This window comes from Phyllopteryx taeniolatus, chromosome 11 (genome assembly GCF_024500385.1).
Source record: "Phyllopteryx taeniolatus isolate TA_2022b chromosome 11, UOR_Ptae_1.2, whole genome shotgun sequence".
NCBI lineage: Eukaryota > Metazoa > Chordata > Actinopteri > Syngnathiformes > Syngnathidae > Phyllopteryx > Phyllopteryx taeniolatus.
This window is the reverse complement of record NC_084512.1, coordinates 29,053,251-29,065,771: the sequence shown is the minus strand read 5'-3', so window position 1 is coordinate 29,065,771 and position 12,521 is coordinate 29,053,251. Positions and strand designations below refer to the sequence as shown.

The 12,521-nt window shown below is 48.7% G+C and overlaps 2 protein-coding genes across 7 annotated transcripts in view; one reads left to right on the top strand and one right to left on the bottom strand.

Moving 5' to 3' along the window:
• LOC133485709 (PH and SEC7 domain-containing protein 1-like) overlaps positions 1 to 12,521 on the bottom strand; it is a 34,795-nt gene that overhangs the window by 17,104 nt on the left and 5,170 nt on the right. For 5 of the 6 annotated variants that reach the window (XR_009790783.1, XM_061789876.1, XM_061789877.1 and 2 more), the window contains 8 exons: positions 10,272 to 12,486; positions 9,963 to 10,071; positions 8,720 to 8,976; positions 8,303 to 8,514; positions 6,293 to 6,509; positions 4,899 to 5,137; positions 1,618 to 1,824; positions 1,452 to 1,532 (listed from right to left, as the gene is read on the bottom strand). Coding sequence is in view for 5 of the 6 variants with exons in the window: in XM_061789876.1 (XP_061645860.1) it covers positions 1,452 to 1,532; positions 1,618 to 1,824; positions 4,899 to 5,137; positions 6,293 to 6,509; positions 8,303 to 8,514; positions 8,720 to 8,976; positions 9,963 to 10,071; positions 10,272 to 12,335 (3,386 nt within the window). In the remaining variant the exon portion in view is untranslated. Of the gene's footprint in view, positions 1 to 1,451; positions 1,533 to 1,617; positions 1,825 to 4,898; positions 5,138 to 6,292; positions 6,510 to 8,302; positions 8,529 to 8,719; positions 8,977 to 9,962; positions 10,072 to 10,271; positions 12,487 to 12,521 lie in introns of those variants that run through there. The other variant, XM_061789880.1, reaches the window with a different exon arrangement.
• The window catches only part of ninl (ninein-like), a 29,154-nt gene continuing 25,342 nt past the window's right edge, over positions 8,710 to 12,521 (top strand). The window contains exon 1 of the mRNA XM_061789883.1: positions 8,710 to 8,837. The gene's annotated coding sequence lies outside the window, so the exon portion shown is untranslated. The remainder of the gene's footprint in view (positions 8,838 to 12,521) is intronic.

Sequence of the window (12,521 nt, the reverse complement as noted above, 5' to 3'; positions counted from 1 at the left end):
CGAGTGTGCACTGTAGAGTAAGATGACAATACCCTTCAACAATTAGGGAAAACCCAGATCATTTCTTTTGGTTTTGTCATTTCTGATTACGGACAACATTTGAGTTCATTCGAGACACATCCAATAATAATAATAATAATAATAATAATAATAATAGTAATAATGCAGCCTATTTCTACAGCACTTTTCATGATACTCCAAGACGCTTGACAATTGCAGGCAATACTCATCGACTCCACAGTCGCCCCCTATTGGTGGTAAGCTACTTGTGACGCCGCGGCTGCCCTGCACTGGGCAGTCTTGACGGGAGCGTAGCTCCCATTCTGCGTCTACGGCCCCCGCCAACCACCGCCAAACATCCGACGGCATTCTCGCCCAGGGACACAAAGACGACACGCGTTCGTTCAGTCGGGGATACGAACAGGCGCAGGGCGGACACTCAACTTCTGCATTGCGCCGCGCCACATCTGTGAATGGCACACCTAAAACACATTGCATCGTTGTGTGACATCACGGGAAAGTCAAAAGAAATCAGGAAGAGAATTTATGAACTTGCACAAGTCTGGTTCATCCTTGGGTACAATTTCCAGATGCCTGAAGGTGCCGCGTGGGAATGTCCAGCCATCATGGCGCTCAGGAAGGAACCGGGTTCTAATTGAACTGTTTGGCCATAATGAGCATTGTTACGTTTGGAGGGAAAAGAGGGAGCCTCGCAAGCCAGAGAACACCGTCGGCGGTGGCAGCGTCATGTTGTTAGGTTGTTTGGCTTCAGGAGGGACTGGTGCACTTGAGCAAATAGATGGCATCATGATGGAGAGATATCTCAAGACGTTCGGGCGCAAATGGGTCTGACCCGCCCGCAGCACACTGCCAAACTGCAACGTCAATGTTTTGGAGCGGCCCCGATCGCAGTCCTACTGGAAATCGAGCGAGGCGGCCTACAAACGGCAGTTCTGTCGGGAGGAATGGGCCCAAATTTAGAAGAGATCCAAAATGTTGGACTCGAGTCAGACAGTTTCAAGGCAATGGTACCAAATGCAAATGTAGGTCAACTTTTGACTTTGAACAAAGTCACGATGGAAAAATTGCCTGAAGAAAATACCCTCTCAACAGTCTGCCATTTAGCAAATACAAATCATGTTGGTCATCCGAATTGACCAAAAACAGGAAAAGTTGAGTCTGATTTCATGTCAGGCAGTGAGGGACTAAAAAAATTAAAAATACTGTATTGTCAACATCTAGTTTCCACTATGTTTATATACTGTAAAGTACAACGTTATAGAGTACTACTACTAATTCATAAAAAACTATTTTTGGGAGGGGGGGGCTAAAATGGATGAATGGCATTTCCTTCACTTCAAAGGGAAAAGATCATTCGAGATATGAGTGTTTTGAATTACGAGCGTTGTCACGGAAGGAAATAAACTCTTAGCTCACGTAGTTCGGCCAACCTGAGCGCTCGGTCGACGGGGAGGCCGGTGAAGTCAAACTTGCTGAGATATTCTTCTGCCGCCATCCGACTGAACTCGTTGCTGCGAGCACGCACGCACGCACACGCATGTTACATCAGTGCGCACACACACACACACACACGCCGGCACGCACACGCAGACTGACTTCTTGCTGAGGTGCGGCGCCACGTCAGACTTCGTGAATCCGTGCAGCTGATGGAGACGTTCGGCGAGGCGTTTGGCGGCCTGCGGGTCGGCCTCGGCGGCGACGACCGGCACGTCCTCGTCGTCGCCGCGGTCGGCGCGCGCCAGTCGCTCCGCCACGTCGGCCTGCGGGTAGAGCAGCTCGGGGGGGCGGTTGACCGTGCCGTCCCTGAGAGGAAGAAACAAAAGAAAGAAGTTTCCAAACAGGTTTTTCTATGTTGTTGTTGTTGTTCAAATTTTAGGTAAAGGCATGGTGTGTGTGTGTGTGTGTGTGTGTGTGTGTGTGTGTGGGGAGGGGGGGGGGGGCTTCCTGTTGCCATGGCAACACTGTGTGAACGCCACGTCCACGAAGGACGTGAGAATGTGAGGATGATGATGACGACGGTCAATCGGTCTGTCTTCCGAGAAGGGAGCAAGGAAGGAAAGAAAGGAAAGGAGGAGGGAAGGAAGGAAGGAAAGAAGGAAGCAAAGAAGTCAGTCAGTCAGGCCTCTTGTAAAAATGGCCTCCGAGATGAACGTCCAATCACCTGACCTGTACGAAGCGGGCGGGGCACGGGGACACGGGTCCTCCAGAACCCTGCCCCCAACACAGCAGGTCGTGTGCCACGCGCACCCGCCGGCCTACGATGTTGTCCGTATCAATGGCAACCACCGGCCTCACAACAGCGTCGTCGTCGTTGTCTTCTGTCGCTTCTTTTCCCCGGTCTCGTTCTCGTCAGGCTGATCTCGTGGCGCCGGTGCTGGGCGTCAGCGGGAGGAGTTCTCTCTGCCGTTTGCCCTCCTGGCATCCCCGCCGTTCGTTCGCAGCTTCCAGGGAGGAAGTTGACGACGACGGTGGTCCTTTCGGCTCCTCCGTCACTTCTTCTTCTGCTTCTTCTTGCCGATGTTTGACAAGCATTCCGCCGTGCGGGTCCCCTTGGCAGACGTCGGCCGGGTTGCTGCTTTTCCTCAAACTTAGAATTCCCAGCGGGATGTCGCAGTCGAGGAGGGCAAACGGCTCTCTACGCGGCACTCGACACAAAATTGATCTTAGAATTCTGAATGTTGTTGAAAATGTTAACGATGAAAAGCGCAGGCAGTCGTACGACGTGTCACGTTCCTGTCATTGAAGTTCTCACGCTCATTCGTGTTTTCCTCCTCATTTTCATATCAGAATGTCCTTTCCTGGGGGGCGGGGGTCAACGTGCCCCAAAGACCAGAAATTGGTATCGGGCCGATGCCAGCCTTTCAGCGTATCGAATCTCGTGTAGGCAGCCAAATTCGGAAGTGAAGCCCTCCGCGCCAGTAGTCGGCGGTACCGCCGCGGTGTCAAATCGCGGGATCGTGCTCTGAGCACAACCGCCCGCGCACATAGCTGCTTTTCCCGCCTTAAACTTTGCCACCTTGGAAACACTTCAAGGTGAATGAAGACGAACCAAGCTTTGCAGAAGGCAAACTCTGCAGAGCAAAACTTGCAAGAGGTGCCACGAAAAGAAGGAGCACCAAGAGGTTGAAGCTCTCGTGCGGGAAAAGAGCAAACTCGACACAAGAGCGCCAATCCGAGGGCATCGGCTAGCTTACCGCTCTCATTTGAGGACAACGTGGGACTCCGACGGTTGTGGAGCCCAACTATGAAGTTCCCCGTCGAGCCACAATCAATCATCGGCTACGTGACCACGTTAAAAAGAGGTTTGCGGCTTGTTGTGGAACGCAACGGTGCTTAGCTTCGCCGCTGATATTTGGAGCAGCGAGGCGAGTCCGGCGTCTCGCATCGGCCGGACCGCGTGCTGGATCGAGTAGGATTTCCGACGTCATAGTTGAGGACTTGAATACAACTTGGGGAGCTGTCACAGTTTAACCGTTTTATTTTGCAACAGATGCTAACACTCCTTGAGAGTTGCTCCTTTCATTTGGCACTTTTATTCATTTATTACAAATGAATTGTTGTTTGTGTTTGATTTTGGACTTTTACTCTGTTGCCGAGGGACTGACTGTTCTGGGGGTTGGTTTTTTTCAAAATGACCTGTAATTGTGTTCAAAGTTTACTGGCATTGGTACTTGGCATCGGTAAGTACTCGTGAGTTGAGTACTCGGACGGGTATCGGTGTGAAAAAAAAAAGTCGGATCGAACACCCCCACCAAAAACACACTCATTTTTCTAAGCGCGTGCATTGCGGCGAAAGTTTTTTTTTCCGACGCCAGTTTCACCAATCGACACTAAATTGCGGGCACGTCCAACACAGCAAAAAGTCTCGAGGAGCCGTGCCTGAGATTAAAAGGGAAGTTGGTCGTTAAACTTTGACGTTCCAGGGCCCGTGCGTTGACAAACTCCGGAATCCGATCTGAAACAGGCTTCCAGTATTCGGCAGACGCCCGAGCCATTGTGAGGGCTGGCCAAGAGAAAATTCTTGAGCTACAATTGCAGCTTCCGTTTTGCATTGAACTCATCATCCCTGAACAAAAAGAAAATGATTGTATTATGACTTACTTATTGTATTTTCTATGATACCCTCCTGCTATGCAAAGTGCCGTTCTCGGATGACAATGGCTTAAATCAAGTCACTGTTCGTTGTAGATTCGACGTGCAACGATTCATCGATTAACTGAGAACTCGTCCATTATCAAATATTTCGATTTTGGATATTTGATTCATCGTTTAGAGACCTTGTTTAGTTGTCAAAAAATCCTCAAATTTTCAACCTCTCAACAGTAAATATAAATAATTATATTCATGATAATAATAAAGCACTAAATATTCATCATTACATTTACTATAATAACAAAGCAGAATCTGTGTGTTGTTGTTGTTGTTTTTTTTGTCCAAAATATCTTGGACTTTGGAAAACAATGAGCCACATTTCTGATGGGTGTTACGGACCAAACCAGTAACTGAATTATAATCAATTTATGCATCGATGCAGTTTCTGCACTGTCAATTTGGAAAAATGCCGTTTTTGAATAAAGGGATGGAAATTCTAAAAAGTCTTTTTAAACCCGATTCATCGAAGAAATAAGTGACATCTTAATCGATGATTCAAATAATAGTTAGTTAGTTCCAGCCCTTTTATAGACGAATGATTCATCTGAAACACACTCCCCAAAAATACCCACAATGCACTTGAGCTGTGTAATGTACACATGCATTACAAATGTCGACGTGACTTTAGCTCGAAATCGAAACATGCGCTGTGTCGTGCGGCGTCGTTAGCCTTCGAGCTAATCCTGCTAATACGATACACGTGCCGGATCGTGTTTGCGACTCGCCTCGGAGCGCCGCGCAGCAACGGCGCCGAGCTGACTTTGCGGAAGCCGTCTTTGAGGATCGAGCGCCGCCCCGGCCCCTTCCCCGATCCGGTCCGGACCGGCGCGGAGCGGTCGCCCTCGGAGCCTCCTTGCGGGGAGATTTCCGAGCGGGATACCTGCGAGGGGGCGGGCGCGCCCGGGCGGGACAGAGGGGCGAAGCTCAGCTGGATGATGTTCTTGGCGCTCTCGCAGATCTGGCTCTGCACGCACAAACAGACAATGGTCGCAAGCAAAAACACTGTCGGACGGAAACGCCGGCCACAATCAAAGAACAGTGGGAAACAAGCGCAACAGTCGGAGAGAGACAAAAGTCACAAACAAACACAACAATCACAAACAAACAACAGTCACAGAAAAAACAAGTCGAAAGCATCTCTTTAAATGGACTCCTATGCCGATTTAAGGAACATTGCACAGCAGCGGACGACGTCAAAAAATGTTGCAGCCTGGTCATCCTGGAAGGGGGGGGGGGGGGGGGTGGGGTCTCCCCCATCCGCGGTCCTTCTCAAGGTTTCTTATATTGGGTTTCCCAAAAATTGGGTTTTGAGTTGATCCTTGCCCGATTGGGGGGGTTGAGATTAAGGGGATGTCATCAATCGTTGCCAACTGTGGCCCGTGAAGCCCTTTGAGACTCTTTTGGGATTAAGGGCGATACAAATAAATTTGACTTGCCTTGGCTACATCATGCATGGTCCAGTGCTACCGATAGAAAAGTTAGACTATTGGTCGGAGTCACGCATTCTGATGAGTGAGGAACCCAGTTTCACTTGGTATCAATCCTTATAGGCTCGACTGATTTGGCACTTTGTGTACAACTTTATGTGGTTTTGTCAGGTCTTTTTCATGATGCAGATTATGCATTTTGAAGAATGTGCTCCTCGGGTATAAATCATGTTTTTAATACAAGAAATGTAACGTTTGTGTTTGAAATTGCCCCACTGAAAATGTTTCTCGACAAGAAAGTACAGTTTTGTGATGCACAATGCGAATTTAAGAACGAAACGCTTGATTACATAAAAAAGAATGGTCTTATTTTTTTGGTATTCAATTATTCGATAGAATACTGGAATACTAAAATATTCGATAGCTGTAGCGCAACAAATCCCGCGTTATATTGTCATATTTTTATTGTTTAATAAAACACCTGCCTCAGGTCCCTGTGGGATTAACCTGACAAACAATTACAAAGTTTCTTCTCAAATGAAGTCACTGATTCGCAAAACTGCTCCTCAACGACAAGAAACACATTCCTTTGAGTCTTGCGATCAGAAACAAGTAAGTCACAAACACAAAGGCACAAAGAACCAACCATCATGAGCACAACAGTGATAAAAGTAGATGTAGCGTTGTCCTACCTGGACCTCGGGGGTAAGCGTGGGCAGGTCAAAGGTGAAGACGGACGTGGATCCCGAGGTGAGAAGATCGACGCTGTCCAGGCTGCTGTAGGAGGTTCCTTTGGTCCGGTGACCTTCCATGATGCTTTCAAATTGGCGACTGAAAGAGTCCAGGTGGCTGTCGGACGGCCGCCGGGGGACGCCCGCCTCGGCCGAGGGACCTTTCACCTCCGACGTCCTGAACAGGAAGTCGCCGTCAGCCTTGGATGCCTTGACCTGCTGTGTCTGCGTTTGGAATCAATCTTTATACTGTATTGCCATTTTTATATAGCGGACCTGGATAGTTCCTTAAAATGTCCACTGAAAATCCATTTGTTGTGATTCGGGAGTAGGGACGGACTGAATGATTCCGAACCCAGTTGCGGCGTGACTGGTGGACTACAGTCGTCCTTCCCCATATCACTGTTAACCTTTTGCGCCATTTTCTTTTATTTTCAATTGTACATAACTCATTTTATATGGCAGGATTTTGCGGGCATCATTTCCCACATGAACCAATGTAACTGCAGACTCACGGAGCAATAAACACAAGCCAGGAGCAAATCGGGACAAAAGACACAATGTCCAAATCTTGGGATCATTTTCCACTTTAAAAAAGATAATAAAGTGGCAAAACTGGCTAGCACAACTGCACGTCTATGCTAAAGTAAACATTGTTAGCTCATTTAATATAGCCTACCGCCGCTAGTTAGAAGGAATTGCTACGGCCCCACAGGTAGTCAACGACAGAGACAGCTAAAGTAAACATTGTTAGCTCATTTAATATAGCCTACCACCGCTAGTTAGAAGGAATTGCTACGGCCCCACAGGTAGTCAACGACAGAGACAGCTAAAGTAAACATTGCTAGCTCATTTAATATAGCCTAACAGCGCTAGTTAGAAGCAATTGCAACGGCCCCACAGGTAGTCAACGACAGAGACAGCTAAAGTAAACATTGTTAGCTCATTTAATATAGCCTACCGCCGCTAGTTAGAAGCAATTGCTACGGCCCCACAGGTAGTCAACGACAGAGACAGCTAAAGTAAACATTGCTAGCTCATTTAATATAGCCTAACAGCGCTAGTTAGAAGCAATTGCAACGGCCCCACAGGTAGTCAACGACAGAGACAGCTAAAGTAAACATTGTTAGCTCATTTAATATAGCCTACCGCCGCTAGTTAGAAGCAATTGCAACGGCCCCACAGGTAGTCAACGACAGAGACAGCTAAAGTAAACATTGTTAGCTCATTTAATATAGCCTACCGCCGCTAGTTAGAAGGAATTGCTACGGCCCCACAGGTAGTCAACGACAGACACAGCCGCCGTTGCACTTTAGTGCTTCACTGAACAGACGGTAAGAAAATGAACCGTTAACAAGCACATTCATGCACTAGCTGTAAAGCCACAACTGACGCACAGAGGCCCTCAACACAACGACTCGTTAACGTTTCGCCATTGAACGGCCAGCTGCGATCACTACCGCTCTGTGGCTGATGATGATTTGAATAAACATGGCAGCTTCCCAAAGTTGATTCATTATCCTGTTTAATTCTTATTCCACGAAGGCAATATTAATCAGAGTACCGCGTTTGGACTACTGCTGCCACATACAACGTATTGTCGCAAAACGAGTTTCGTTCCCCCTTTGAGCTGAGTGTATTTTCCTAAATGAATCGAAACAAAGAACTTCCTAGTCATCCTGCTGTGATATGCTACTCTCCTCATATTCAAGATATTTTCGCATCACAAGTCACGAATTTGTCTTTTGCCCAAAATCAAATATGCCGGATGCGGAAAAACATTGTTCTATATCGCCACAATGCATCACGGGATATATTTGATTGTCAGTGAGCATTGTTGTTCACTACTTGAGGGCGTTAAATAGTCTGTACACACTACACATTCCAACAGCACTAGAAAATGCCCAACTCACTACCTCGGGTACGATATAGCGGCTTGGGGGTGATTCCCGACACGATGTGACCTCTCACCCCTTCAGCAGTAGACTGACGCTGTTGTCGTGGTGGGAGGCGGCCTTGTGCCTGCGGCGGTCTCCCCACATGAGCGCGCTAGGCCGGCTCGCCGCACCGTCCTCCTCCTCTTCTTCTTCCTCCTCCTCCTCCGATGCCATCCCTCCCTCACCAGAACGCGAGCTCGGCGAAGCGTTGCCAGGATCCTCCTCGGCAACCTCCGCCCGCATCACCTGCGTCAACACAACTGATCAATGCCACCTGTGTCACCATCAATACAAGAGATAAGTGATCAATTTCACCACTGACATTCAGCAATACAAGTGATCAATATCACCTGTGTCGCTATCAAAGCAAGTGATCAATATCTGTTTTCCAAAAGTAATCAGAACATTATTTCTCATGTTATTGATTTTGACGATGAGGCAGTGATGTCACCTCGTCTAGGTCAGTTTCCCGGTAGCAGCGCATCGGTACGTGGTCCAGGTCCGTCTCCGAGTATTTGACGCTGCGCCGGACCACACCCGTCTTGGGTGCGGAGCCTCCAGGGTCGGAGGTGAGCAGCTCCACCTCGAACTGATGGACCTTGTGGTGATGCAATGACCTTTGACCCCGTACAGCCCTCCCACCCCGTCTCTGATTGGCTGACTTGGCAGGGGTGGGGCTCAGCGAGTTAACAGTGGGCGGCGAAGCGTCTGAATTCAAGACGAAAACCAGCGCGCATATGAAATGTCATGTGTGACACATGCATCGTGTTGTGTGACAGATGTTAAGTTACATATTAAAATGTCATATGTGACACATGCATCGTGTTGTGTGATTGATCTTAAACAGGATATTGTTACATGTGCCACGAGCGGCATGTGTGACATAATATGTGAAGTTAAATTGGAAAATGTTACATGTGACACATCCGACATTATGTTAACAGTTGCAAGCGTTAGAGGAAGTGAGAGTCTAGCAATAGCACTGCTAAGCTTGAGCTAATTGGCTTACAAGCTTTGAAGTTGTTTCACACTGACACACATTTGTTGCAAACGGATTCAGTGTTGGGCCAGTGATAAATTTAGCCAAAAACGACAAATGAGTATCTGAAAGTGATTTTTAAGACACTGTTAGATGTGTCATGTACACATAACATAATTAAGTACGAGAGAGCTGAATGGTAGTTAGCATTTTTTGACCTAGAATGACAATTGCTCGTTCTAATGCTAATCGCGTTTAGCATTTTGCCGTCTCAAATTTTGTACACCAAATTTATACCATACATTCAGTACCAACGGCAGTTTAAGGATTAAAGTCCATTCCTCCCTCGTAAATGAGGACAAAATGCATGTTAGTAGTTTAAAAACAAATTATTTTTGGGTAATAGTGGGGCAGGGTTGATTATTATTAGTGATATTCAATAGAAGAATTGACTCTAAAAAGATTTGATAGTGACAGCCCTATCCTTGACTGAGCAACCTGAACACAACACAAACATCCAGCCTACTAATGAATGTTTATAATTGTGAGTTCTACCGGCAGGAGCAACCAGATACTGTTGACCAGCAGCAGTACTCGATGGTGGGAAAATCATTTGCAAATGATTCTGGTTTGTGCACGTGTGTGTGTGTGTGTGTGTGTGTGTGAGTGTGGTGGGGGGCGCATAACTACTTCTTGTTCTTATTCTTTTCTTCACCTTTATCGCTGTGGCCTTCCTGTTTCTCAGCTCCAAACAAGAAGTCCCACTTGGCTTGGGCAATTTTCTGCGACCTCGAAGACGGACTCACGGCTGAACTTCCGCCTGGCTGCAGGATGAAAAAAAGTCAACATAGACATGATGTTAATCTTAGGCTATTAAAGCTATAAAACAAGCGGTAGCTCGAAGCTAAAAATGGCGCAGATGGGATTTTTTTTAGTGCTGCAATGAGAGCAAACAAAGAAGCTGGCTCAACATGGCAGACGTTAGCTTTGTTAGCATTGAGGTCAAAGGTGAGCAAACCCCGACCTGGACCCCGGAGCCCACATTGCAGCTGGACTGGCTCCAGGTTTCAGGAGACGCATTTCCTTCTCCTGAGCTTCCCGTCACCCCACTGGAGCTCCGAGAGGACGTCCCACCAATCTTGCTGAGATCCTGAACGTCCGCTTGCTGAGTGCAGGACAAACCCCCAACCAGTCTGCATTGATCCCGTCTTGCCTTGTCTTCTGCTTGCTTGCTGAAACTCTCCTCTTTGGGTCTTGAAGCAAAGCGTCTGGACTTCTCCTTACAGAATTCTAGTCTGTCTTGGACAGGACTGGTCCTCCTGAGCTCCTGCTGTGAGGAGGGTGAAGCCGCAGATGTTTGGCAGGAGTGGAGTCTACTGGAGAGTTCAGGGCTGTGTGAGCGATCATGGTACCTGGCCTCCAAGCATGAAGGTCTGTAGTCTCCAGTAGAGTGTGCTGGCTGGAGGTGAGGGTGTAGGTGGGACATGTGCCGACTGGCGTTTGAACTCTGCTTGTGGCGCGGTGTTAAGACCGGTGAATGAGAAGTCGCAGGTGAGCAGAGTCCTTTTCTGGTCAAGACAGGTGAGACACTTTCTGACCGTAGTTGAGGTTTGGATTTCTCTGGTTTCCATCTTGGGTTCACTTTGTTCTCCTGCAGTAGCTCTGGGGGGAGATCCTCACTAAAACCGGAATGTAGTTGGGATTTTCTAAGCAATGATTCTCCAATACTTGGACTGAGTGACCTCAAAGACTCAGTTCGGGAAGGTGCCGGAGAGGGAGTTCGTCGTCCCAGAAAAATGTCGGCATTGGAAAATGAGGAGGAGGTTTTCGCACCATTAGCAGAGCTGGTCACATGACCGGCTCTGCAGCTTGAGACGTCATGCTGAATATCTGTGGGCCGTCCACCACGTGAAGGAGAATGAAATCTGCTGGAAAGTCTGGGACTATTGTGCCCCAACCAGGATGACTGCTGGATTTGAAGGAGGCTGTGACAATGACGCTCTGGCATCTGCGCTGCTGTGTGGGAGGAGAACCCAGTCTGGGCACACAGCTGATCGAACCCGGGGCTTCTCGGCAATCCGTCCGTGGAGTTCTGACAGACTCCCCTGTCGAGGTCTCTGAGCTGAGTGTTGGATGGTAATGTGAGGGTACTGCGGGGCAGGACGGGTGACCCCGCCCACGAGCGGCAGTTCGGCGACCCGTGGTTTTGTGGCAGAGTCGGGCTGCGACCTCCAAAGCGACGCCTCAGTTCTGGAGAGCCAAACTCCTCCAAGGCCCGGTAGGTGGCATCTCTCGCTACTACATCTCTGTGCAGGAAAGGAGAGCCGTGATTGGTAGAAGGGCGATGGTGAATGGGGCAGGGTTCAGCCTGTCTGACCTGACCACTGGATCCTAAGGGGTCACTTAGTCTCTTCCTGAGGTGGGCGGGCAGGAACTGCTCGTCCCGTCTGGAGTCATTTCGGCACAGAGAAGGACGACTGCCGCCCATCATATGAACGTTGGCTTTCTCAATATACCCGAAGGTCACCATAGAGGTCTTCCTTTCCTGACCGCCTGACCCTTGCATCTCACAGGAACGGCGGTGGAATGTAGGTGTAGGAGGTGCCGTCAAGCGCCCAAACGGTGGCGGAGGAAGGTGGCTAAGCTCCCGACCTGGATAGGGGTACACGTCCGATGACGGCGTAAGTGCTGCTGAACACTGATGACCCTGACTGGTGGCTGTACATGTGAGGACCGGAAGTAAGTCTTCAAAAGTGTTGGGTAACATGTCCTCCTGGTGGAAGTAAGTGGAGGAATCCACGCTGTCCGAATGTTGGCCTTGAGGGCTGACCGAGTGCCTGGAGGACCAGCTGGAGGGGGGCGAGTTGTGCCGCCCACCCAGCATTCTGCACTGGGTGCGCGGGGAAAGCTCCGGACTTTGGTTGGGGCTGGAGAGGACTGAGCTCCTTTGAGAGTGGGGGAGAACATCTGGGCACTGAAGGATCAGGTGACACTTCTCATTATCTCCTATCCCAGGAACCCTTCCTTCTTCCTCACCCGCAGACCTCACCTCAACATACAGGTGCAGCACTTTACCCGATTGGGACATTTTGGCAACTCAAACGCCCCAAGCTCCTTTTTCTCAAGACCTATTTCTGATGTTCCTGGACCTACTGGTCCACAATGAATCGCTAGAGGTTTGGATGAGGGCCTGAGGTGGGACTGGAGTGCCAGGAATGTTCTGTTGTCATTTCGCCAAGCTGCAGAAGAAGAAGAAGAAGAAGAAACATTAGCC